General features: G+C 36.8%; 2 protein-coding genes across 6 annotated transcripts in view; both read left to right on the top strand.

Annotated features, from left to right (window-relative positions):
- LOC135201777 (homeobox protein six1b-like) overlaps positions 1 to 7,761 on the top strand; it is a 111,203-nt gene extending 103,442 nt beyond the window's left edge. The window contains exon 3 of the mRNA XM_064231029.1: positions 5,161 to 7,761. Within this exon, the coding sequence (XP_064087099.1) occupies positions 5,161 to 5,473 (313 nt within the window). The 3' untranslated portion in view covers positions 5,474 to 7,761. The remainder of the gene's footprint in view (positions 1 to 5,160) is intronic.
- A 13,023-nt stretch (positions 7,762 to 20,784) lies between these two features.
- The window catches only part of LOC135201774 (early endosome antigen 1-like), a 77,905-nt gene continuing 73,212 nt past the window's right edge, over positions 20,785 to 25,477 (top strand). For 3 of the 5 annotated variants that reach the window (XM_064231025.1, XM_064231024.1, XM_064231021.1), the window contains exon 1: positions 20,785 to 20,922. The gene's annotated coding sequence lies outside the window, so the exon portion shown is untranslated. Of the gene's footprint in view, positions 20,923 to 20,958; positions 21,112 to 25,477 lie in introns of those variants that run through there. The other 2 variants (XM_064231023.1, XM_064231022.1) reach the window with 2 other exon arrangements.

Below are 25,477 nucleotides of genomic sequence, written 5' to 3'. Positions count from 1 at the left end.
AATCACCGAGAGGCAGTTGAATAGGAACAGGAATATAGAATTTAGGTCAAAGGCCAAGCGCTGGGACCTATGAAGTCACTTAGCGCTGAAAAGGAAAATTGACAGTAAGGTTTGAAAGGTGTAACAGGGAGAAAACCTCGCAGTTGCACTGAGACAATTGGTAGAAAGTCAGATGGAAGGAACAGAATATGAAAGGACGTACAGTAAAAGGAATGAAAGGGGTTGCAGCTAAGGGCCGAAGGGACGCTGCAAAGAACCTTAAGTAATGCCTATAGTGCACCGCATGAGGTGCACTGACGGCACTACCCCCTACGGGAACAAGCAACCGGAAACTTGTATCTTCAGGACGGGGATCGTCGGTGATTTTTGTCCTAAGTATGAGTTAACTTCAATTGATTTCAATGTTTTATCGTTTCTCCATCATTTACAATTATTAATACTGTTATCTTTCCGCTACTGGTCTGACAGTAGACTAATTCTTTTTTAATAGAAAACCAGGAATACATTTCATCTCGTACAGTTTCTTCTAAAATTGTTAATGTGGTAACGTGGTAGACATGGAGGAGGAGGAGGAGGAGGAGGAGAGAGAGAGAGAGAGCAACGTTTTATAAACTGAGGGAGTGAGTAAGGTGAAGGAAAAGAACCACACAAACAGAACAAAGGAGAGGGAAAAGGGAAAATCATTCCGTCACACCATCGACCGCCATCTTTAGTACCATATTTCAACCGAATAAAAACGTATTCCTCCTGCCCTTTCCCGTGACCGGCCTCTGTGACGTAAATTAGTTATGTGGCCGGGGCAGAGACCGACTTAATTAGTTATTGGAGGCTAAACTCACAGATTTATGTCGGGTCTCGTTAACCGAGCGACCTGGATGGTAACCCAACCCGTCACCCGACTCCCACTCCAAGAGCTCCCCAAACGCCTTCCGAACCGACCGTTCGGCTCTGGCTTCGACTTCCGTTTCTTGGGCTAAAAGGCACTCCAGCGCTGTGCCTGAGATCATTTCTTCGCATCTTTTCTTTGTTACGCTATGAGCGTCTATTTCTAAATGTATTTTCGTCAAAATGGAATCAATTTGAATAATTAGCGAAATGAAGAGCAAAGGCAGAAGCTAAGAATCAAAACAAACAGCTAGAAACGAAACGTCATGCGTGGTTTCGAATTACTGTCAAATCTTCACAGCCACACCCGGGAGTTCCCATGTCTGAATCTTGTTATACATTAACCTATCATCTTTAATGATTAACCTTTTATCTTTAATTTACAGAATATAAACGTCTTTTGTTGCAATTTCTGTCCCGACGTGGAAACCCGAAGTCGACGCGGCGTTGAGGGCGAATCGAATGAGGGGGCGAGGGGAATGACACACCGTTCATTTTATTACTCCCCTCAGATACACAGAGTAGACAAAGGGGAGGCGATGCCATGCCTCCACTCGCTAAACAATGTGATACATCTTTTTCGGTCCCTTTAATTGCCTATTTAAAGTCAACATGAGATTGATAAACACGCGAAGGAAACACTCGTTAACTCAATCGAAAACAAAGACATTACCGTGATAGGAAGTACATAAATAAATTGATGAATTCGTAAAAGCTGAGTATTCCACTAATAAACGGAGTACGAAAACCAAATGGAAAATTAGGAAACAAAAGACGAACAAAGCAAAGCTTTGGTATTTTCTCAGACCGATCTCTTCCAGGTGTAGGCTATCATGCGTCATGCGTAGAATAGAATGGAACAAAAGAGAATGTAGACTTTACGCCAAAGGCTAAGCGCTGGGACATATGAGATCATTCTGCGGTGAAACGGAAATTGCCAGTAAAAGGTTTGAAAGGTGTAACAGGAGGAAAACCTCGCAATTGCACTATGAGACAATTGTTAGGAGGGTAGAAAGGGAGATAAAAGAAAGAAAATATAAATGGGTTGCAGCTATAGGGGCCAAAGGGGGATTACATACATCCTTTTAAGCAACGGATGATATAATGCGTAATCTAAGTAACAGCGGGATTTTTCTGTTAAGAATTTGGGTGATGTTTGTTTGTCTTTACGTGACTTCCGAACCACGTCGAGAGTGAACTTCTATCACCAGAAATGCACATCTCTGACCCCTCAATGGAATGCTCGAGAATCGAACTCGCGGCCACAGAGAGAATTTGGGCAATGAGGTGCTATTATTTAATCACAATTGAAAAACTAGGAAATGAAAGGCTAGCCAAGAAGGTCTTCATTATCTCTTGCAGGCAGGCTATGATGGATGATCTCAGTAACACTCGGACAATGTCTGTCAAAAATTTATGTTGTTTATCGATTAAACTTAACGAGGGTCTTTGAGCGGATCTCAAACGGGCCATCCAACTCTGTTTAATTTAGTTTCCATCATCAGTTTGATATTATTATTATTATTATTATTATTATTATTATTATTATTATTATTATTATTATTATTCTATTGAAGGAGATTGCTGCTTCAGCTGCATTTATTTTATAGAAGTTCTTTTCTATTCTTCTTATTACGGCTTTTTCAAATATATAATATTGAAAAAGCCGCAATAAGAAGAATAGAAAAGAACTTCTAAAAAATAAATGCAGCTGAAGGAGCAATCTCCTTCAATAGAACATGCTTGTAATAGGATCTTCTTTATATTTTAAAGTTGTTGTTAAAGAGAATGGCAGGATTAATCTGGTTAATTTTATATATCGTTCTTTCTGTTTTTCTTATCATACGCTTCTCAGGCTTAGCGATGTTTCCGAGTAACTGGCCACTATTCATATCGGGAATTTCTTAAAATTATAAAAATGCTGAAGATGATCTTTTATTAAAACAGAATTCTAGCAAACTGGGATTAACAGCGTAGGATCTCAGGTCCAGGTCAAACAGGGGTCGTAATCGGTGCTGGTATTATTCCGTATATGCGTAGTTTAATTCCAGGCCGGGGTCGTCTTGGGTTTACAACTTGACCTGGACCCCGAGATCCTATATGCTAATACCAATATACCAGAATCCTGTTTTAATAAAAGATCGTCTTCAGCATTTTTATAATTTCTAGAAATTCCCGATATGAATATTGGCCAGTTACTCAGAAACATCGCTGAGCCTGATAAGCGGATGATAAGAAAAATAGAAAAAACAATAAGAAAAATAGCAAAAAATATATAAAATCAACTCGCTTAATTCTGCCATTCTTTTTAACAACATTAGGTATTATTATTATTATTATTATTATTATTATTCAATAGATGAAACCTACTCATATGGAGCCAGCCTACTACAGGGGCCAATGACTTGAAATTTAGCTTCGAAAGAATATAGTGTTCATTAGAAAGAAGTAGGAGGAAATAAAGGGAAATAAAGAAAGCAGAGATCCAACTTACAAAAAAAATTAATTAACAAATGAATAAACAAATTTATGAAAATTAAAAAATAGTATTAGGGTAGTAATGTATTGCATTTTCGCATGAACTTCAGTTGCATGAAATCATGCAATTGCAACTGTCCCGATCACATTTTTTTATATTGAATTTTGGCGTTATGCCAAGCACTGGGGCAACCAAGGCCATTCAGCGCTGAAACGGAAATTGACAGTAAAAGGTTTGAAAGGTGTAACAGGAAGAAAACCTCGCAGTAGCACTATGAAACAATTGTTAGGAGAGGGTGGACAGTAAGGTGGAAGAGGGACAATATGAACGGAGGTGCAGTAAAAGGAATTAAAGTAGTTGCAGCTAGGGGCAGGAGGGACGCTGCAAAGAATCTTAAGTAATGCTTACATTGCACCGAATGAGGTGCACTGACGGCTCTAACTCCTTACGGGAATTATTATTATTATTATTATTATTATTATTATTATTATTATTATTATTATTATTATTATTATTCAGTAGATGAAACCTATTCACATGGAAGAAGCCCACCACAAAGACCACCGCCTTGAAATTCAAGCTTCCAAAGAATATGGTGTTTATTAGGAAGAAGTAAGAGGAAGTAAAGGGAAATACAGAAAGAAGAGATCCCACTTATTAAAACAATCAATAAATGAATGAATAGATAGATAATTTCTCAATATGCAAGAAGAACAATATTAGGGTAGTCATGCATTGCATTTTCGCTTGAACTTCAGTTGCCATGAAATCGTGCAATTGTAACTGTCCCGATCAAAGCAGGTTCGAGTTCATCATTTCCCGTGAAATTCCATCGTTCATCTATATGCCAGCATTTGTACAATGACCAAAAACCAAAGCCTTCGGCTCTTTCATTTATTTAATTGTTTATTTATTTCCCAGAAAAGTGGCGCCTCGCTCTTGATGAGGGCCGTTTTATCATTGCATTTATCGCGCGCTCTTGCATTTCGAAATCTGATTTAATTGAAAATGAAAACTGTTTTCGTGTGTTTAGGATTTCAGTGGATAGAGTCGTATTTCGTTGGCATATTAATTGAAGCTGTCGCATTTATTAATAAAAATTTAACTCTCGTAAATACACAAGGGATATAATATCCTTACGTGAGTTTTTGTGTTTAATCCTGCAGTTCAATATGAAGGGCATCAAAATGAATTGTTATTGCACAACACACGAGAGAGAGAGAGAGAGAGAGAGAGAGAGAGAGAGAGAGAGAGAGAGAGAGAGCTCGTATCGCAGCAATATTGCGTGTCAACAACGATAACGAAAAAGAAATGTCATATACAATCTGTTTTCCCGCCTGCCTCGGCAAAGTCTGGTTCGTCCGATAATTGCAAAATGTCATTTCAACATCAACATTTGTTTAGCTGAAACGATATTGCAAGATTTATCATACATTTTACTAGTAATACAATTACAAATCACAGAGGGTGGTTTGGTCAAATAAATGCAAATTGGATAATCAAAGTACCTCAACATGCAATTTCTCGTGTCGAATTTGGGGCATCATCTCGTAGGTGTGGGTTCGGGATGGCGTGAGTTATAAAATCTCAGTATTAAAAATGACTGACTTATTATATGAAATAAAAACCTGTGAACAGCATTTTCCATGTGCGTCGGAACAAAAACACACCCATATTCAGACAGACTGAGACACAGTTGATATATATGTATTATACCCCGTCACATTTCAAAACCTCCAACCTGCCATTGAGTAGCTCGGATAACTAACACCCATCCATCTCTTCTTCCTTTCCAGAGACCTTCTGCTGGGCCCCCACGGAGAGGGCCCCGTTATGTCCCACCACTTCGACCCCGCCGGCCACGACATGCGGGCCATGTACGTCACCAAGATGGCGGCCTACGACCCGACCAAGATGGGCTACGACCCGAGCCTGGCCGGGATGGCGCAGCGGCAGAACATGGTCAAGCCGGAGATGCTGTCGCCCCACTTCAAGCCGGAGGCCGCCTCTCTGCTCCACCACTTCCCCAACATGGCTTCCTACCCCTACCACGGGTACGACGCCTCGGCGCTGCAGGCGGTGACGACTACGAGCCATCAGGACATGTGAAGGAGTCGTCGCCTCCTCGGCGGATGATGATCAGGCGTTTGTTTTGATACTCGCTGCTGGCCGGTTGCGTTCAGTGCGACACGATAACTCTCCATTATTCCTCTAAATTGCTGAGTTTGGGATCTTCTTCTTCTTCTTCTGCTAGCAGGAGAATCGATCAGTGAGTGACTGAATTAATCAGGGATTTTGGTGTCAAGGTGACGATCGAGGGTTAATGGGAGTCGTTCAGTTTTGTTAAATGAAAATATCTACGTGTTCTATTTTCTAGAGTTACATATATCTGACAGTGTTTCGGGGAGATTTCACTGAATAGACAATCCTTATTGCAGCTTCAGAAAGTTGGGTACTGTGAAACGAAGATAAATAATATGAATCTTGTTAAACTAGCTTCCTTACCGACGTGTGAAAGACTAATTCGGTAAATTTAAAAGCAAAACATTTTAAAAAAAACAGCAGGTGACAAAAATACATATAAGACAATACTATTTACAAATAATGCTCCTGTATGTGATAGGAAACTATAAAAGGAATAAATTTCTCATTATTTCCAGTGCTCGAGATCAACAGAGAATTACCGATTCTTCGTATCATTTTCCTTGACATACGGTTTTCTGTGCGGCGAAATCCCCTTTTGTACGCAGCTGCAGACCTGATGAAACTTAACCAAGACGCATGCGCGAAGACAAATCTAGTAGTCGTATTGCAAGGTGCTAAACTCTCTCTCTCTCTCAAGTGTACAGTGTATATTCTTTTTAAAAAATGTGTTCTTCCGGTATTTCGCTCCGTTGTGAAATCACCTCGCCAAGAACAAGTCGTTCGTTTGTTTGTTTGTTAGCCGCTGGTTCGTAAATTCAAGATCCTTTTTGGAGTTTCACGAAGCTTTGAAACCGCTCAAAGAATCTGAAAGTCGCAGGACATTTTGGAGGGAAAACTGGAAATGGCAAAAAGCCGAACCCACGCAGCGTGCATTTTGACGAGCCGAGAAGATTCGAGATTTCATCTTGAACAAATGATGTTCGACAGTCTCGCACTGTTGTTGTTGTTAAGAAGAATATGTCGCCTTATCATCACGTAAATAAGAGCTACTGAACGAACGTGACGAGCTCCAAATAAATAAATGTTAGATGCAACCCAGTTTCATTCAGTGGTGGCCTCTGGTGCCGATTCACCAAATTATTTACCTGATGAACAAGTGACGTATTCTCCACTCGCGTCAAATCCGCGTATCGAGTGTGTGGGTGAATCGGTGTTCCATGTAAATATGATTTTTTTCCATTACTAGGCTTAAGGTAGCTCTTAAGTATTTATGAATTGATGGTAGACTCCGTTGTGGATTCGACGAATATGAATAATGGAGAGTCAAGTGCATTTGCAGGATAAAATCAGTGGAAAGAACAGTTGCATCTTGCAATGTTTGTTGATGATGAAATAACCTATACTTGGAAATGAGTAACGGCTAATCAGAGTTTGTGATTAACTCAGCGCATTTCCAATGACCTGTGTTCCGTTTTGTAAATCCTCTGTACCTCAAGTGATAGGCCGATATTATGTATTATGTGCGGTTTTCTCTTTAGGTTATGATAAATACCAATAGAATTGTACAGACATATATGTATTATGTCTAATTATCTTCCTTGTTTAAGTTATTAGCACGAGTATAGGTGGAATTGTGCAATGCTGAAATGCTTTTTTTTTCCACAAAATTAAATTAACTCCCAAGTTAGAGAAAGAAGTAGACTGCAGCATAATTTCAAGAAAAACTCACACACTAGTTTTCAATAAAAACTCGCACACTAGAGTTTTTTCAATGGAAACTCACACACTAGTTTTTTATCAATAAAAATTCACACACTAGTTTTTCTTCAATAAAAACTCACACACTAACGATTTTTCAATAAAAACTCACACACTAGAGTTTTTTCAAGAAAAATTTACACACGAGAGTTTTTTTAATAAAAATTCACACACACTAGTTTATCAATAAAAATTCACACGAGTTTTTTTCAATAAAAACTCACAACTAGTTTTTTTTTAAACTCACACGCGAGTTTTTTTCAATAAAAACTCACAACTAGTTTTTTTTAAACTCACACGCGAGTTTTTTTCAATAAAAACTCACACACGTTTTTTTTTTTCAATAAAAACTCACACACTTGAGTTTTTCATTAAAAACTCCCACTAAGAGTTTTTCATTAAAAACTCACACTAAGAGTTTTTCATTAAAAACTCACACTAAGAGTTTTTCATTAAAAACTCACACTAAGAGTTTTTCATTAAAAACTCCCACTAAGAGTTTTTCATTAAAAACTCCCACTAAGAGTTTTTCATTAAAAACTAAAACACTCACATAAGAGTTTTTCATTAAAAACTCACACTAAGAGTTTTTCATTAAAAACTCACACTAAGAGTTTTTTCGGTAAAAACTCACACTAGAGTTTTGTAATAAAACTCATACACTAGAGTGTTTTTTTCAATGAAAACTCACACACTAGAGTTTTTTCAATAAAAACTCACACACGAGTTTTTTTTTTCAGTAAAACCCCACACTGGAGTTTTTTCAATAAAAACTCACACACTAGAATCTTTCAAGAAAAACTCACACACTCGAGGGAAGAAGATGCAAGGAATCGAAATAGATTGGAAAAAAAAGTTGACTCGGGAAGCCGACCCTGGTATACAGTGGAATTAATTAGGTCAAAAGAAGAAGACTGGAGGTATAGTAAAATATATTTCGGGACCAAAATAAATCTATGCTTAATTTTTTCTGCCTAATTTATTTTTCAATTACACAAACTCTGCACGCAACTACTATTGTCTAAATGAGGTGGCACACAGAAAATGAACACCTGTATCTCAAGTTCTACCTTGCGATAAGGAATCAAATATAACTATTATTAATATTATATTCATTTGTATGCTTTCCAATCTTGCCTCTAATAAATGAAAAATAAACTTCTGGCTACAAATATCTACAACAGTTGGTTTGATAGTGTTATTGTTAGTCTTCTAAGAGTGTTTTAATCTGTACAAAAGGTGATACATCATAAAACAAAACGTGTTGCCTATTTGAAAAAAGGAATGCAATACAATCATTTACGCCATTGCACAATTCCACTGGTCCATACGAAAATGCCACATTCTCTGTCATTCACTTTTATGCTGCTGGAAACCTCTGTCTGTGATAAAATCCTTTTTTATTTTTTATTTTTTAAAAGCTGTTCCAAATACCTCAGGGCGACGACGAGATGATCGTTGTCTTCTCTACTCCAAACATCAATTAATCTCTTAGGCGGTTTTTCTGTCGACAGACCTATCTTTTTCTGTTATATCTCATCCTGTGCGATTTGGAGGTGCGTTTGCAAGGTACAGTTTGTCTTAATGATCTAGAGAACAATCTGCAATGTATGCGTGTAAGGGAGTGCTTATTGCCTATCGTTATAGTACATACTGATGTACACATCTTTATACAAAAATTGTTTCTTTACTATTCTTGGAGAGCGCTGTCCAATTTGAGAATTATATGGGCAGCCTGCTAAAACTTCAGGTTTTCAGAAAACGCCAATGTTTTACTCATTCCTGTTGGATAATCTCCCACTATTGCCAATAAAATTAAAATTACAGCACACACACACACACACACACACACACACATATATATATATATATATATATATATATATATATATATATATATAGATATATATATCATATACGCATATATATATATATATATATATATATATATATGTATAATTTTTGCATAAATCATACGTATGAATGAGCATAATACGTAGTTTCTTTTACAATGTTCACACAAACATCAAATTCATCCCTCTCCCCTTTTTTAAATACTTCACTACAATAAACTACAATATACTCATTGTAAATTACGATATTTACCGGAAACAGTTCACAGGATTAACTTGCCAATAATTGAAAAGTCTTTGAACAAAGTCTTTGGACAACTGCGATCACGAAACAAGAATACCAATAAATATTTAATCATTAAGAATTATCACTGCAACTGCTATAATTATAGACCTTTGCTAGATTCTTTTCCAGATCATTAGATGTGAAAATGAGAGAGAGAGAGAGATAATTCCTAGAATATTACCGCTACTCATTCCCGTTTCTTAAACTGAATCGCTTCCCATCGTACAACGTTATTATAATTTAAAGAAATGTCAACATGTTTTATTTTCTTCAATTTCTTTTTAATATTTAAAATTTCGAAAAAAAAAATTACAGTCTTTTGTTTACGTAAGTTGGAGACAGGACATCCGTCGCTGAGACGGTTCCTCGTCCCTCTATTCTCTGGAGAACGGAAAAAAACAAAACAAAAGGATCTCACAGGACGGGCGAGATACCTAAGAATCCCTAATGTGTCCTGCCATTTGTAAATAAAGGCTACTACAACCCACAGACGTTGATGCGTTTCATTTCATCCTCACGGAATTGAACTTAATAGAATACAATGGAATTTAGGCCAGTGGCCAAGCTCTGGGACCTATAAGGTCATTCAGCGCTGAAAGGGATACTGGCAGTATAGGTCTGAAAGATGTGACAGGAGGAACCGCTAGGAAACAATTGTAAGAGAGGGTGGAAAGTCATATGAAAGAAATATGAACGGAAGCACAGTAAAAAGGAATGAAAGGGGATGCCGAGGGGACACTGCAAAGACTAAGTAATTCCTACATAGCACCACGTGAGGTTTACTGACGGCACTAACCCGCTACGGTGCATCCTTGCTTAATTAATAAATAAATAATTGATTAATTAAATATTGGTGAGGGGAGGGGGGAGTTGGTTAACATCCTAAAAATCAGTACTTAGAAACTTCCAACTGATGTTAGGAGTCTGATGTGCGGTCAGTGAGTCAGACAGAAGCTAAAAGAATGTTTAAATAGCAAACTATTGAATAATAATAAAAAAATAGCTTTAATAATTATACCTTTGATGAAAATACAAATAACTAGAAAGGCAAACAAAAATAGTGAAAGATTATTTGATTAAATAAATATAAATAACTATAATAGAAGAATGACGAATAAACAAAATAGATATCTGCAAAGACAAAAGACATTGGATTTTGTTAAGAGTCCATTCGCCGATACAGGTGCAATCACGTATAATCTAAACCAATTATCTGCAGGTTATACCCTATTAGACACATGCACAGGATATAACTGTTCCACTAGTATTTCTAAAAATGGAAGTTAAATATGGCAACAAACTGTAAAAAAAAAAAAAGAAAAAGGAGCAACTGTGCCGACAAAGCAGCTTTAGTACTACTATGGCTTGTTATGTACGCGTCATCTACTCCGAGGTGTTATAGTACTAAACACCGTATGGTAAATGTAAAGATGACGGCAGCGCGAAGATATCGTTCATTAATATAATTTGTCTACCACACAATATAGAGAAGGATGTATATAATCCTCTGGTGCCCGAGAAGATAGTTACTAAAAACGCCGCCCCATGGAGCTTCCGCTATGTTTAGTACTATATAGCACCTCGGAGTAGGTTACACGTAGACATTAGCCCAAGTAGACCAAGGCTTTTACGATCCATTTGGTAGCATTCAACCCCGTAGGAGGATAGCGTCCTCGCGTCGTGGCGCACTGTCCGCATTACTTAGGTTGTTTGCAACGTCCTTTCGGCCCCTATCTGCAACCCCTTCATTCTGCCCCCGTTCATATTATCTTTCTTTCATCTTACTTTCTACCCTCTCTAACAACCGCTTCACAATGCAACTGCTTTGAGGTTTTCCTCCTGTTACGCCTTTCAAACTTTTTCAGTCTCAATTTCCCTTTCAGCGCTGAATGACCTTATTGGTCCCAAAGCTTGGCCTTTGGCCTAAATTCTATATTCCATTCCATTCCTGGTATCATTCAACCACCCATCAATTGCTCTCAGTAGGGTACCAGCTTGATTGAATAGCATACTTTCCAGAATGACTATACACTGTATTCATGGTCGTTTACATATAGGAAGGCTCCTTGCGGAGCATTACACTAAATCCGCTCCAAAATCCCAAATAGTAATTTCTGTTCAATACCTTCATATCTGCAATATCGATGTTTCGAACTTGATTTTGATTTTATCTAAATAGATTTTTGGCATTAAGTCAAGTACTAGGGCAACTAAGGCCATTTAGCGCTGAAACGGAAATTGACAGTAAAAGGTTTGAAAAGTGTAACAGGAGGAAAACCTCGCAGTTGCACTATGAAACAATTGTTAGGCGAGGGTGGACAGTATGATGGAAGAAAGAGATTATGAACAGCGGTACAGTAAAAGGAATGAAAGTAGTTGCAGCTATGGTGGCCGAAGGGACGCTGCAACGAACCTTAAGTAATGCCTACGTTGTACCGAATGAGGTGCATTGACGGCACTATACCCCTATGGGGAATGTTTCGAGCTGCCCTCAATACTAGTAACCATCATGTTATTTCGTAACCTACTAAAAAAAAAATAACTATTTCAAGGCCCATGACACCCTCCTTTTTTAATAAAACTAATGAACTAGGCTTCTGATTAATGTGAAACCGAAACCACCAGAGTTTGAGGCACCGACCTAATTAAGAAAAATGGATTCAAGCATCTACTCCGCATTATTGTTACTTTATATCGAGAAATGTCATCTCAATTTTGTGGCATGGTGAGAACGGAAATTAAGACCTGGCAACTAGGCTCAGAAAGACGTGTGTCGACCATGACGTGGGACCCCGTGACGTTTACACCTGCCACGCCCCCGTTTCTGTATGGTTATGAAATAATATATAAGTTGCAGTGAATTATACTGTTCTTTAATGGAATCTAAAATACTGATTGGTTATTATGTTTGAATAAACTCATTTTTAGCTTCACTTGTGTTTATTATTTAATTAATATGTAATTCTTACGAAAAAGAAGACAGAAAATAAAAATCTCGGATGGCAGTCAGGTACACGTCTGGTAGATACAGGCATTGACAAGGGCTCCTGCTGACACCTTGCTTACTGCCTACTATTGATATTTTATTTCAGGTCTAGAATGCTTCACCATTGTGTATATATATATATATATATATATATATATATATATATATATATATATATATATATATATTTATATATATATATATAAAGAGAGATAGAGAGAGAATCTGATAATGCATAGTATTCAACTATACATGTCCGTGATGGTACGCCATTAAACATGACATGATACCAACCTATTCAATCCAATCTTCAGTTTATTATTGTCTTCTTCCCTCTTGTAGTATGTTAAGAGTCGCAACACAAAAGTATTACGACAACCTTGTGGACAATGGTGAAGCATTCTAGACATGATATAAAATATCAATAGCAGGCAGTAAGCAAGGTGTCAGCAGGAGCCCTTGTCAATGCCTGTATCTAACAGACGTGTACATGACTGCCATCCGAGATTTTTATTTTCTGTCTTCTTTTTCGTAAGAATTACATATTAATTAAATAATAAACACAAGTGAAGCTAAAAATGAGTTTATTCAAACATAATAACCAATCAGTATTTTAGATTCCATTAAAGAACGGTATAATTCACTGCAACTTATATATTATTTCATAACCATACATAAACGGGGGCGTGGCAGGTGTAAACGTCACGGGGCCCTACGTCATGGTCGACACACGTCTTTCTGCGCCTAGTTGCCAGGTCTTAATTTCCGTTCTCACCATGCCACAAAATTGAGATGTCATTTATCGATATAAAGTAAGACAATAATGCGGAGTAGATGCTTGAATCCATTTTTCTCAATTAGGTCGTTGTCTCAAACTCTGGTGGTTTCGGTTTCACATTAATCAGAAGCCTAGTTCATTAGTTATATAAAAAAGGAGGGTGTCATGGGCCTTGAAATAGATAGTAATTCATCACGAAATGTAGGACGTAAGCGTACATCAATATCTTATGAAGTTCTTCCACAATAGTTTATCCATGTTCTATTATTTTAATACAAAAATTCATTCTAATTTCAGCTAATTGACTAACGTGCGTTTCCCACCTTGACGATCATTTAAAGCAAAAAATTAAAAAAAATTACAGTAGTATTACATTTCCGTTTTCGAAAATGAGTGCCAACACGCATAAAATCATGACGCTGCATAACCGTGAAGAGAGACGCAAAATATCGAAGAGGGAAAAACGGGGGTGGGGGGGAGGGTTAAGGAAAGGTTTCACACTAAACGTTTCTACGGCTGAAGAGCCTGAAGTACAGTGTAGGGTGTGACGCATGAGACACTGGTCACTAAATACCTTCAATTTCCATTCACCAGTGCTATTGTGGTCATACGCCGCATATTGATAAACTTGCACTCAATAACGAAAACCTAATTTTCCCATACATCTCCGTCGGAAATAATAGAAAACACAAGGAAAATATATCTTCATTACTTACCATCACGATAAAAGCCGTACGCAACAAGAGAAGTTCAGATTTTGCATATACTGACTAGTCGCCAATCACGCCAGATCCTCATAGTTGTCTGCAAATAAAAATCAAAATCTTCAGTCAATCTCATTCCTACAATCGACCTTTCGCGTAATACTTATACACATCTGATATGTTGTTTTTTTTTAATACCGTACAGTAGTTAAGAGCTGCAGAGGACGCCTGAAACAAGAGAAAGTTTGGCCGAGTTAAAATTAACATAAAATATTAAAACAAGAGAAAGTTGGGCGGAGTTAAAATTAACACAAAAAATTGTTGCGTCACCGTTTGTTACGAAGCTTCACTGCACATATGTGAAGGTGTGAAGGCATTTACCTAATTACTTTCACTTTTTACCAAATTACTTTTGCAACATTTTTAAGTCTCATCAGCTTGTTTGTTTAATGCCCAATCGACCCGATTTAACTATAATTTTCTTGTATTTGCCTAATAAAAACTTGGCCAGAGTCCATTTCATTCTGATTATCCTAATAAAAGAAATCGAAAAACTACACTTGTCATCACAGCATAAATACTGAGGTACCTAGGACAAAAAAAAAATGCTTACGTATAATTCTGCATTTATCACGCGAACAAAATGAGGAACATTCTCGTAGTGATAACATCAATGCATGGATTTATATATTCCCCCACCGTTCACATTAGACGGTACGAAAAAATATGGCATCCCCACAAGATACTGACATTTTCACTTTAAGGCTGAGATGACCTGACTTTCTCACTTTCCAGTTTTCAAATCCTTAACTTACTCTTCTGAACATACACTATTAACCAGGCAAATGGTAAGAGAATTAACCACACCCAAATTGTGAGCATGCGTCTATACTCATAACAACTCGCATCTAAAGATGACGAACTAACCTGTCACTTTAGGAGGTTGCATTGCTAAACAAATGTTTGTGATATAGTACACTACAGTATCAATAGTTACTTGTGTATTAGTATAAACCTCCATCAACAAATTCAGAAGATTGACATTCAATCTATCTCTTGAATGAATAATCAAATCAGGTCCCTTTGAGATTTCAAAATTGTACAGAACGACAAGCACAAGTATTGTGTGGGAGCAAATCATTGTTTGTCCGATGACAGCCATGAACAGTAACATTAGTCACTTGGCTTTTTAACGCAAATAGGAAATTTAATAAACATGTTTAGAATTAAAACCTGCCAAATCTAAATCCCTTTAATCTATTTCTAACTGTTTCTACTAAAATTTAGCCTGTCCTAGTTAAGTATATACAAGTAAATGAGATTTGAAGAGTTAAAAACAACTGAATCATAGATATCATATCATTTATCATTATGATGTAGTACTTGCAGAGGTGCCAGTACTGTATATCCTATTTATTGTACTGAATAGTTTCGATGCAAAATCTAGGCTATCTTGGTCTTCTCCATTGATAGGTTAGAAGGAAAATAATTTTGATTGGTTTAATTATGCAATGCTCAAAACAAGCACCTTAAGTCCTCCAAGAATAGGAAGAATAGTGTGGGAAATCTAAGATGTCCCTCAATGTGTACCAAGTGATGTTCATCAATAATTAATCAACTTGTGAAAGAAAATCGTCGCATCGCGGACCAAAATCTTCAACAGAGACAAGGTACAGTAATTAGTTTCTAGGTTGCTAAGGTGTGCTACTTTCTCATTCTAAAGTTCTTTGACTACTTTCTTCACAAACAGGGTCAAGAAGATCCAAAACTTCTATTTCCCTGATGTCTGGGGGATACTGAGAGGTCTCTGGTCACCAGCCTCCTAGCCTAGCTCATTTCTAGCCGAGTCTAAAATGTGGAAAGACCACAAAATTTTTGCTTAGAATGTGGTAACGACCAAAGGTTAAAGGGCAATTACTGGGTTAGGACAGGATGGATACCTTGCCAAGGCCTAACATTACCATTAAACCACTACCTTTTAAACATTCAATCATTGAGGAGCAAAACTACTGAAATATGTCAAAGTAACAAATAATTATCTAATACAGTTCACAAATATATCATCAAAAACATAAAAACATATAGGGGCATGGAAAAATTAATGAATTCAAAACACAAGGAAAATCTTTAAAATAATCTCCACATACTAGAGACAACACATAATATTTCATCAGTAGCCTAGTAACCTAAAAAAAAAATATATTTAAAAACTTAATCATTTTTGAAAAACTAATATGTATATATTCCAGTTGACTTCAAATTTAAACAGACATACACCATTGAGGACCATTAGAAGTAAAAAAAATGATGCCTAATGAGAAGGGCTATAAAAACAGACCAATGATGATATAAACTGAATAGATAAAATTGCTTACAACGCACTGTCCTAACTTAGGTTTGGGGTTATCTCCCTGTGACTTCCATAAGTGTAACCTGGAATCAATACACCTATAAAAAAAAATTAACCTAGCCTTGAATGTCCATTCCTGAAGGGGCTACAAATGGGCATTTTATTTCCCTTGAAAAGATCCCACCAGAACTTGGGTAATTCTAAGCATTCCGCATCGTTCGTCCCAGCGAATACGAAAGCCACCAGGAATTGGGACGTCAAATGTATTTCCCCGTGTTTAGTACGAGCCCCTGGGGGTTAATTACAGTCGTCAGAATAAATATTACTTAAAATTCTTGTTCAGGAGGTAAAACTACATAGAAAAACCGCAACTGCCATAGTCTAGGCCGCCGCGGAATAGTAATAAAGATCTACCCCCCAACTAGGGTCTCAGTAGCCTGGGTTAGGATAGCCTGGATAGGACACATAGGATGGGTTAGGCTAGGCCTATGCTGAAGTGCTATTCAAACCAACACCACCTTGAAAAGAATACAGAGCTCTAACAAATTTTAAACTAGCTATATAATACATTATATTCTTGACTACCTTTATGAGCCAACGTTTGACCTAGAATAAGCTAAGCTAACCTACAATAGGAAGGTCTCCCCCCCCCCTCAACAAAACTCCTTACAAACAAGCATTACCTATACTTTCTAATAGCCATTGACGTGACATTCATATAATAGTTACTTAGTTTAAACGCCCAGAACTGGTCGTACCTTGTAGTCTACGCTACAGCAACCATGTTTCTTGCACAACGGAACTAGCAATGAGGAATAAGGTAGCAATCTTATCTACATTAAGTTTAATTGCAGAATCTCCTACAATAAAGGAATCCGAAATATCTTAACCTAGGGTACTCAATAATTTGTAACATTTTCATTTGTTCCGAGAGGATTGGGTTTCGGGCAAATTACGCTGAATAAGAAACATGTTGAAATTAAATTTTCTTTGTGAATATTCACGTCACGTGTTGTAAACAAATTTGGTTGCTGCCTCGCTTGGGATCCATAACTTTTTGGGTTAAGATGGGTACCACTATAGATCCTCCATATATCTGTGGGTACCACCATTAATTGAATAATATACGGATTACTACTTCATAATAAATACTAAACCATTAAAAATCCATGATAATACACAAGAAAAATTATATATCTACAGGGATAAACCTTGACCTCATTTTTTTTTTAACAAGACGTCACTAAACATGCCACAGGAAGTAATTACTTCCTAGCCTATACTTTAATAACTTAACGCTCTAACTGTAGCCTGCCACATATCACCTTATTCCTACACATTCACCACTAGCGACACTCAAAAATAAATGTTTGGATAAAATAACTATGGCCGCTTACCATGTTAAAAACTGTGAAAACCCTAAGATGGCAATAGGACAAAATTCGTAATTAATTACGACACAATAACCCATTACTGTTGATATAGACATCTGCTTTCATTTCAACTGTTGGGAACTTGGGAATGTCACAAAAGTTAAGCAACTTTACTTCGGGTTAAAATTACGCCACGTCTTTAATTGAAAATAAGTGGGTTGAGAGCAAATATGAAAGCTATCGAAAGAAGATATTTACAGAATAAAAGAATTTTAGTCATGAGAGTGGGGAGATCGATTATCGTTCATTTCCCAGAATAAGGTTAATAGAAGTAAAGGTGCTTTATTATGAGTCAAGTGTCAGCTATAAATTTACTTTCGTAAATGATGGAAAGGCTCTTGGTTGATTATGACATGCTTCTGATAGGAAATTAAGTTATATATCTTCTTATATTTTAGATTGGCTACAGTATTCATGAAATGAGCGTGGACCACAGTATATTTTCACCACTGGTCATACAGAGGGTCAGAGCATTTTGATCAAATGAACAAAGAACAGTCATCTGCACTGGAACAAATGAAAGGTGTGACCTAATATAATGAGTTATAATGTGTGTAGTATATGTAATGGGGACCAGTCCCCATCTGCGAGATGAAAAAACCTCGTATATTATCTTAACACAAGATTACTTTTTTCTAGTCGATAATTTCATAGTTGTACTTTTCTGCTTACGGTATTTCAAGTTTGCTTTTTTATTCCTAACGCGTATGCTCCCCGCTGACGGGACTGTTATCCAGTCAATTCATAATAACGTGAGCATCACAAGAGCATGCAACCTAGAAGATTTTGCATGACCATTCATCCATATAGTGCCTCAGTGGTGTGGTTGGTTTGGTGTTTGCTTCTCACCTCTGTGGTCGTGGCCCGTGGGTTCGATTCTCGGCCATTTCATTGAGGAGTGAGAGAAGTGTATTTCTGGTGATAGAAGTTCACTCTCGACGTTGGTCCCGTTGCTAAATAACCACTGGTTCCATGCAACGTAAAAACAACATACAAAAACAAACCATTCATCCATATCATTACTCTTCAGTTATTACATCATTATTTAAAGATTAGTTTAACGGCTTCTTGCCGTTGCTACAAAAACAAAACAATCTACAAAAGTCGATTATTCAATTTCTACGTCTCTGATGAGCGTTGCAATATTGTTTGTGTGCGTGCGCGTAAAATGTCTAGGCTTTGGAGTTGATAGTTTCGTTCTTTGTGACTATATCACCCTTATCATTCTTTTGTTTGTATATTCTCTTGCTGATGGCAACCGCTTTGTCTATTGTTATGCTACACTGGTCGGGACCGTGGATTGTTCCTTAAATTCTATGTAACATTTTTATTGTTCGTAAAATAAAAGACAAAGACAATGGTACTTGCCGTTCCTGTTGGACTACTTATCTATTTTGCCGTTCTTCATTGGTAGCTTGCAATCATAATATTTCCTCGCATTCCATTGTTATTACATTTCTGTGGAACATTCGTTCTATTCTTTCATGGCATTTCTATGCATCCTCAATCCATTTTTTCTTTTATGATCAAGGGTAAGTGCTGTAATCTTTGCTACGCCCTGGTTATCAAGTGATAAATTTTTTATAAACTGAATCATCATACTGAACAATTATGACCGCTTTGTTCATCTAGATGACATAAAAATATAATAGTAATAAAAAGAATGCACATACCAGAGATACTTATACTTTTTATTTCGTTGGCTGACAATAGAAATTGATTTCACATCAACGAAAAAAATAATTGTACTATATTCCATTTTCCTAATGCTGCCTGCCTAAGCGAGGTCTTTTTCCCTCGATCTAATTAAATAGTCATTTGACTCTTTCCTTCAATTTTAGTTTGTGATAATTTCAGCTAAAGAACTTGGGAGGATAACTGAATATGACACTCTAACTAATTTCATACAAGATAAAAAAATCTTTTATCTCCGCATTTATGGAAAGCCTTAATTATATTCTAAGCAAGTTTCAGCATAATTTTACTTTCTCTTCATTAAAAAAATATGAAAAAAAAATTAAGTAATCTATCTAATTGTTTTTTTTTTTTTTTATATACGAGTACAAATGTTGTTGAATGGGTAGATGGGTAATGCATCACTGACATAAATGGAGCTTAGGAATTCGTTTTGTTATCAGCACCTTAATGTACGCCCTGTCACAAAGTTCTATGTTCAGAGTTATCCATGGTCCAAGCAAGTGTAAGAACTTGCTCGAAGACAATCCAAGGTAGCCGATAGTGTGAAATAGTCCCTATACAGGATTACTATGTCATGTCTAAAAGCTACAGGTATTTTGAATGACGGGACACATCTTGGTCCAAGCATAGTAAGCAGTTTTCTATCAATCGAACTTTGTCGTTGTGACCTTCTTATGTTACTGTCATTTTCTAAATCGTGGGTATTTTATTATTATTAGTAACAGGAGTGAAAACGAATGGGAATAGTTAACGAAAAGTTTCATTTTCACCTTCCCCATGGTGTTTGTCCAAAAATACTTGTTTGCCGGTTCATTAGAATCTTACTTGCCCGGTTTACAATACCTTGTAAGAAATGCATCACCGAATAGGAAAACATTCAATCCCCTATTAATCCCCATCATTAACAGAAAAGAAAATGGCCTATACTGCTATATATCAACTAAATCAAAACACACTATTAATGGAGCCTTTACATTTATTTCGCAGTAACTACTATTCATTACCTGAAAACGGAAACTAAGAACATGAATGAGTGGCTAAGAATAGTGCACTGGCAATCTGACTTGCAAATGCAACGCAATCGAACGCGGCGATTGTGTTCAAGCACAGAAATGCTGCGCGATTTTGTCACGAAAAACGAAAATACAATTGTTAATTAAATTTTTAGTTGAGAAAAATTTTGAATTTGCTATTTTTCCATGGAATTAAAAATAATGATTTTGTATGGCGAAAAACATTTTGACAAAATTCGAAGTGTACCATAGAGGTTATATTTTCCATTTAGACAAAGATATCTTTATGTACAATTACTTACGCTAAACTCTACTTTGATTCTTATTATCAGTGTAGTAGGAATAGTATTTATTTTACTGATAACAATGCTGAGTGGCTTATAAAGAATAGTTAAGCCGCTATGTTGTATTTAAGCATTCAATATAATTTTCCGACAAGACATCTTCGGTGCAATTGACAGGAGAGATTTGTTTATATTCAGGAGGAAACACCTACTTGGCTCCCACCCGTCCCTTCGTGACATCTGCAGCTATAATTATGTTTTCTATAGCATGTAAGATTTGATTAGTATCTTTCATTTCAGTTGTTTATATTGCAGTAAATACTATACGCCTGTTCAACTGCTATTGATAAACCAGATTAACAGATCCAGAGTGAACAGACTGTACTGTATGTTAAACCATCAACCATGACGTTAGGCCTCCATAGGCTAGGCTAAGATAGGCCTGGTTTAATTACCTCGGTAAGTATAGTTACTGGGTAGAAGTATAGTTACTGGGTAGTCGTGGTACTTACGAGCTAATGCAGGAAAGGTCATGGACATTAATATGATGATCTTAACTCCCAGCCAAGTACATTAACCAGATATCCTAGTAACCTAGGTAGCTATTTTCCTATGGTTTTAGTTACCTAGCTAGGTATAGTACCTGGGTATCTTGCATGCGAGTTTTTTTTTTTTTTTTTTTGTAAGGGCCGGCTTTTTTGTGTTTTCCCTCCTGCCCCTTTAGCCTATTGTATAGCTATCCAACAATTACAGCTTACCCTAGGGGAAAACTCAATTTTTTGTGTGGGTAGGAGCCTGAAGCAAGGCATTAAATAGGTAATTCATGCTTATTACCAGGAAGAATTCACCAAGAATTTACTGAGCACTAAAATATGGGACGAACAGTTACAACAATGCAACCTAACCTAACTAGAGGTCCTGACCTACTCAGGTGGTGAATCCTCATCTAACCTGAATTAAAGTCCCTTAGAATATGTTCAGTATATTACAGAGCTGCATATTAACATTACGTAAACCAACCAAGTGTGTCAGGTCCTTGGTTAGCCTGGACTTGACATATAGGGTAAACAACCGCAGACGATCCATCATTATCGTGTGGCCAGGCCTTATTCACTCGATATTTAATTGGTGAAACAAGAATACAATTACAACTTTAAGCATACCATTTAAAAGATTGAAGTTTCTTCAACATAATGTGATATATGAAAGCCCCATACAAACTAAAATAAGCATGCGAGCTCTTCGTAAAATATGTTCTCAAGGCAGTTTTAAAATCAAATATGGCGGCAATTGCGGGACTGGCCGTTCTAACCACAGACAATCCACCATCTTTCCCAGACTTCCCAGCACTCCCAGCACTCATTTGAACAATATTAGCGTATATATGTAACGTTTATTGATCTTACTCAAGATTGCAGTGATAATCAGCACAATAAAATAACATTTTGTTGCCTATATTAGTGAAAGTATGAAACTTTTTATTCCCAGGGTCATGGTTTGAACTGAATTAAATTTTACCTTGTAATTGGTGGTTTTATCCTTACTGCCATCACAACTGAAACTCCACAGTGCTTATTTGATTGTAATTATACACATTTTGGTCTTAATTCACTCCAAATTGCACTTGAACCACGTTGCTGTTCCTGGTTCCTAAACACTCACTCCACAAACACAGTTACGAGCAGCAGACGACTACACTGTTTATGAGGTGCAAAGCTTTCTTCCCTTAATTGTTTACTTTACACATTATTTAGTTTAACTTTTCACTGTTACTTCAAAATGTTTATTTAATTCATGTCTTTTATCCCTTTTTTGCAACCAAATTAACCCCGAAAAATTACAAATATTTCTGATGTACATATGAGCAGACGACACGCTGTAAAATGACTCATCGTTGCCAATCTAGTGGAGCTTCACACATACACTGATGCATTTACAAACTGTTTCCATGAATTCTAGTTGTCATAGTAATGCAGTAATGATAAAATTGCTATAATATATATTACAAATAGATACGCTAATTTCACTTATTTCCCCGGTTTTGTGTAATTCTTATACCCAGTGGAGGGTAAACACATACCAATTGACAACACTGATATACAATTGAAGAGTGCAAAACGTCGCAAAGAATGCCGTAGTTCCCTTGGATAAGTAGTGGTTGGAAGTCGTCTTTACGATTGTTGTGATGAAAGTGCCCCAGCGTCTATGGATACAAGTGGTGTGCGGATTTAGCACAGGAAATGGGAAGTTTGTTGACACAAGCGACTCTACAAACATCGAGATGGCGTCAATCTTCTAAAAATTTTTAATTGTAAGTAAAAATTTCGAAAGCATCATGGGGGTAGTGTGCACTGTGTTGGCCACACTTTTCATTACCCTCTGTTTAAATATTAAAATATGGCCTTAATTTCTAACTTTGGAGAAAATACTTACTTCGAAAGGAGAGTAGAGGTCTTGAGCTCCTGCTATCACCACCAACAACTCATGACTGATGACCATCTCCAGTGTCAGGACGTGTTAAAGTACTTTTTCGGAGGGTGGCCAAAAACGCGGTAGTCGGCGAGTTGGCCAGTCCAGTCGGTTGTTTACCCTACAACTACAGAAGTCATTTTTGGTTAACTCACAATTATCCTAAGTATGCTAACCTAAGCTTCCATAATCTAAACCGACGTAGGGTACTGGTGTAGGTTCTGGGCCTTATCTGGTTGAGGGGAGGGATTAGAGGGAATCTTCATTCTATCTGGAATCCCTTCCCCCTATCCACTTACCTAGCCTATCGTGACCTAGCAGGTACTAAAACATAAAACCTCGGTGGCCACAAGTTTGATTCTTGGTCATTCCATTGAGGCATCAGAGATGTGTATTTCTGGTGATAGAAGTTCACTCTCGATGTGGTTCGTAAGTCACGTAAAGCTGTTGGTTCCATGCAATGTAAAAATACCATACAAACAAACAAAACTAAAACATAAAGATGGAATACGGAAAATCATGTCAACCTTAGCTTTCACACCAGCCCTCAACGCAAATATTTCCTTGTCCCATTGCTAATCCTAGTAATTACCAGGCATAATAGGGACTTAAGCAATCAGTTGAAGGGATTATCTTACTTAATATGAAATTCATTGCTTAAGTTATCCATCGGTGTTTCTTACAAGGGAACCATTATTAAACTGAAGAAACACATGAAAAATGGCTAAAACCTGAATTTATGCATTTAAATTGTTTGATAAAGGTAAGTAATTATGCAACAGAAAAATAGAATCTCACAAATGAATAGAACAACTTCAAGATACTAACATGATACTTCGAAAATATGCAATGATACATTTCTTGATTACAAAAATATAACTGGGCCCTCAATCATATATACCTCATGGTAAAAAATGGTAGAAAGCCAATCATGTGACAACATCTGATTCATTGAATTCAGTATTGACTGGTACTAATTGAAGTACTATTATAATACCATATAATATTATAATACCATATTATGTCATGTATCACTGTAATACAAAGTTTAGGCTAGTCCCAGTAGGAAAGCTTACATTAGGATAAACCAAGTGTAGTCTGACTTCGTATAGTTATGCTAGGCATAGACTACTGTCTATTGTGGTTTGTCCTTAATCTTAGGCTAACTGTGGAAATAGTTATTGGCTAACGTATATTGAGCCAATTTTGCATTATGCTCCTGTTAGTACGTATTATCTCAACAAGCCTAGACAACAGTGATATGATGAAATATGACTACTAGATGCTAGACAAGATAGACATAAACAACTCTGGGTTCTTTGGAGCAAAGTTTCCTTGCTAGGGACATGGTGGCATAGAATAGGTTAGGTTAGATCCTTTTGCTAAAATGCAAGTCATAAAGATAAACAGCTTCTACCAAGATTATACAAACTGCTTGGATTTTTCAAACCAAAGTAGAGGCCTCAGTAATGATAGATAAGTAGGTTAAGGTAGAATAATCATAAGGATCATAAATTAATATCCCCTTCCAAATGATAGAGTTGTTTTTGTAGACCTCTTAGGTAGTAAACTTTATCCCAATGTTTGTTTCTCTACAGGAAAATTTACTTGAAAAGTATCAGGAGAGGAATGCACAAGATTAATGTTTCAGCCTTAAAATTTTTATTGTAGTCTGGTTTGCATAACATAGCTTCAGTGACTGTGTTCATAGATAGCATAATTTGTAGCTGCCGTGAGGATTTTAATCTAGAGTGCTAAATATGGACATGTGAAAAGAAAGAAAAAGACATTTTAAGTAAATATTGTTAAATATCGGCATCTGAAGTGGGTGACAATATTAGCTCAGATTTTGATTTACCAAGGTGAAATGGTCGTTAAGGAGTTATCAGGCTGGTGAATTGTTCTCTGATACTGCCCAGTTTTATGTTATCCACTTAGGATCTCTAGGGAAATATAGAAGCAGAAGCAGCCCATATCAAGGGAATTGATGTTCTTCTCACCAGTATTCTATGAGGTAACTGTTTACAAATGATTCCATATTTGTTCATATGCGGAACAAACCTTCGGTCTTAACAATAGGATAATCTTTTAGCGCTAGCTGGAAACCGGTAAAAACAATCAGATTGTAAAAACAAGGAGTCTGTGGCATTTGGCAATTCATGCATATATGCTGTTGATGTTTAGAGTTCGACCAAGCTCGGACCCTCACAATATGCCAGTCTTTCTTTTACTGCCTTGGAGAGCAGAGTTTCGCTTCGCTCTTTTTTTCCAAGCTGGTTTTTTTTTATTGTAGCCAGCGCTTTATTTCTTTGTATTCAGCCTAGAATTTCTGTGGACGTCAAAGTTTTAGACAAGC

The sequence above is a fragment of the Macrobrachium nipponense genome, chromosome 28, assembly GCF_015104395.2.
Source record: "Macrobrachium nipponense isolate FS-2020 chromosome 28, ASM1510439v2, whole genome shotgun sequence".
NCBI lineage: Eukaryota > Metazoa > Arthropoda > Malacostraca > Decapoda > Palaemonidae > Macrobrachium > Macrobrachium nipponense.
This window is presented reverse-complemented; position numbering and strand designations above follow the sequence as displayed.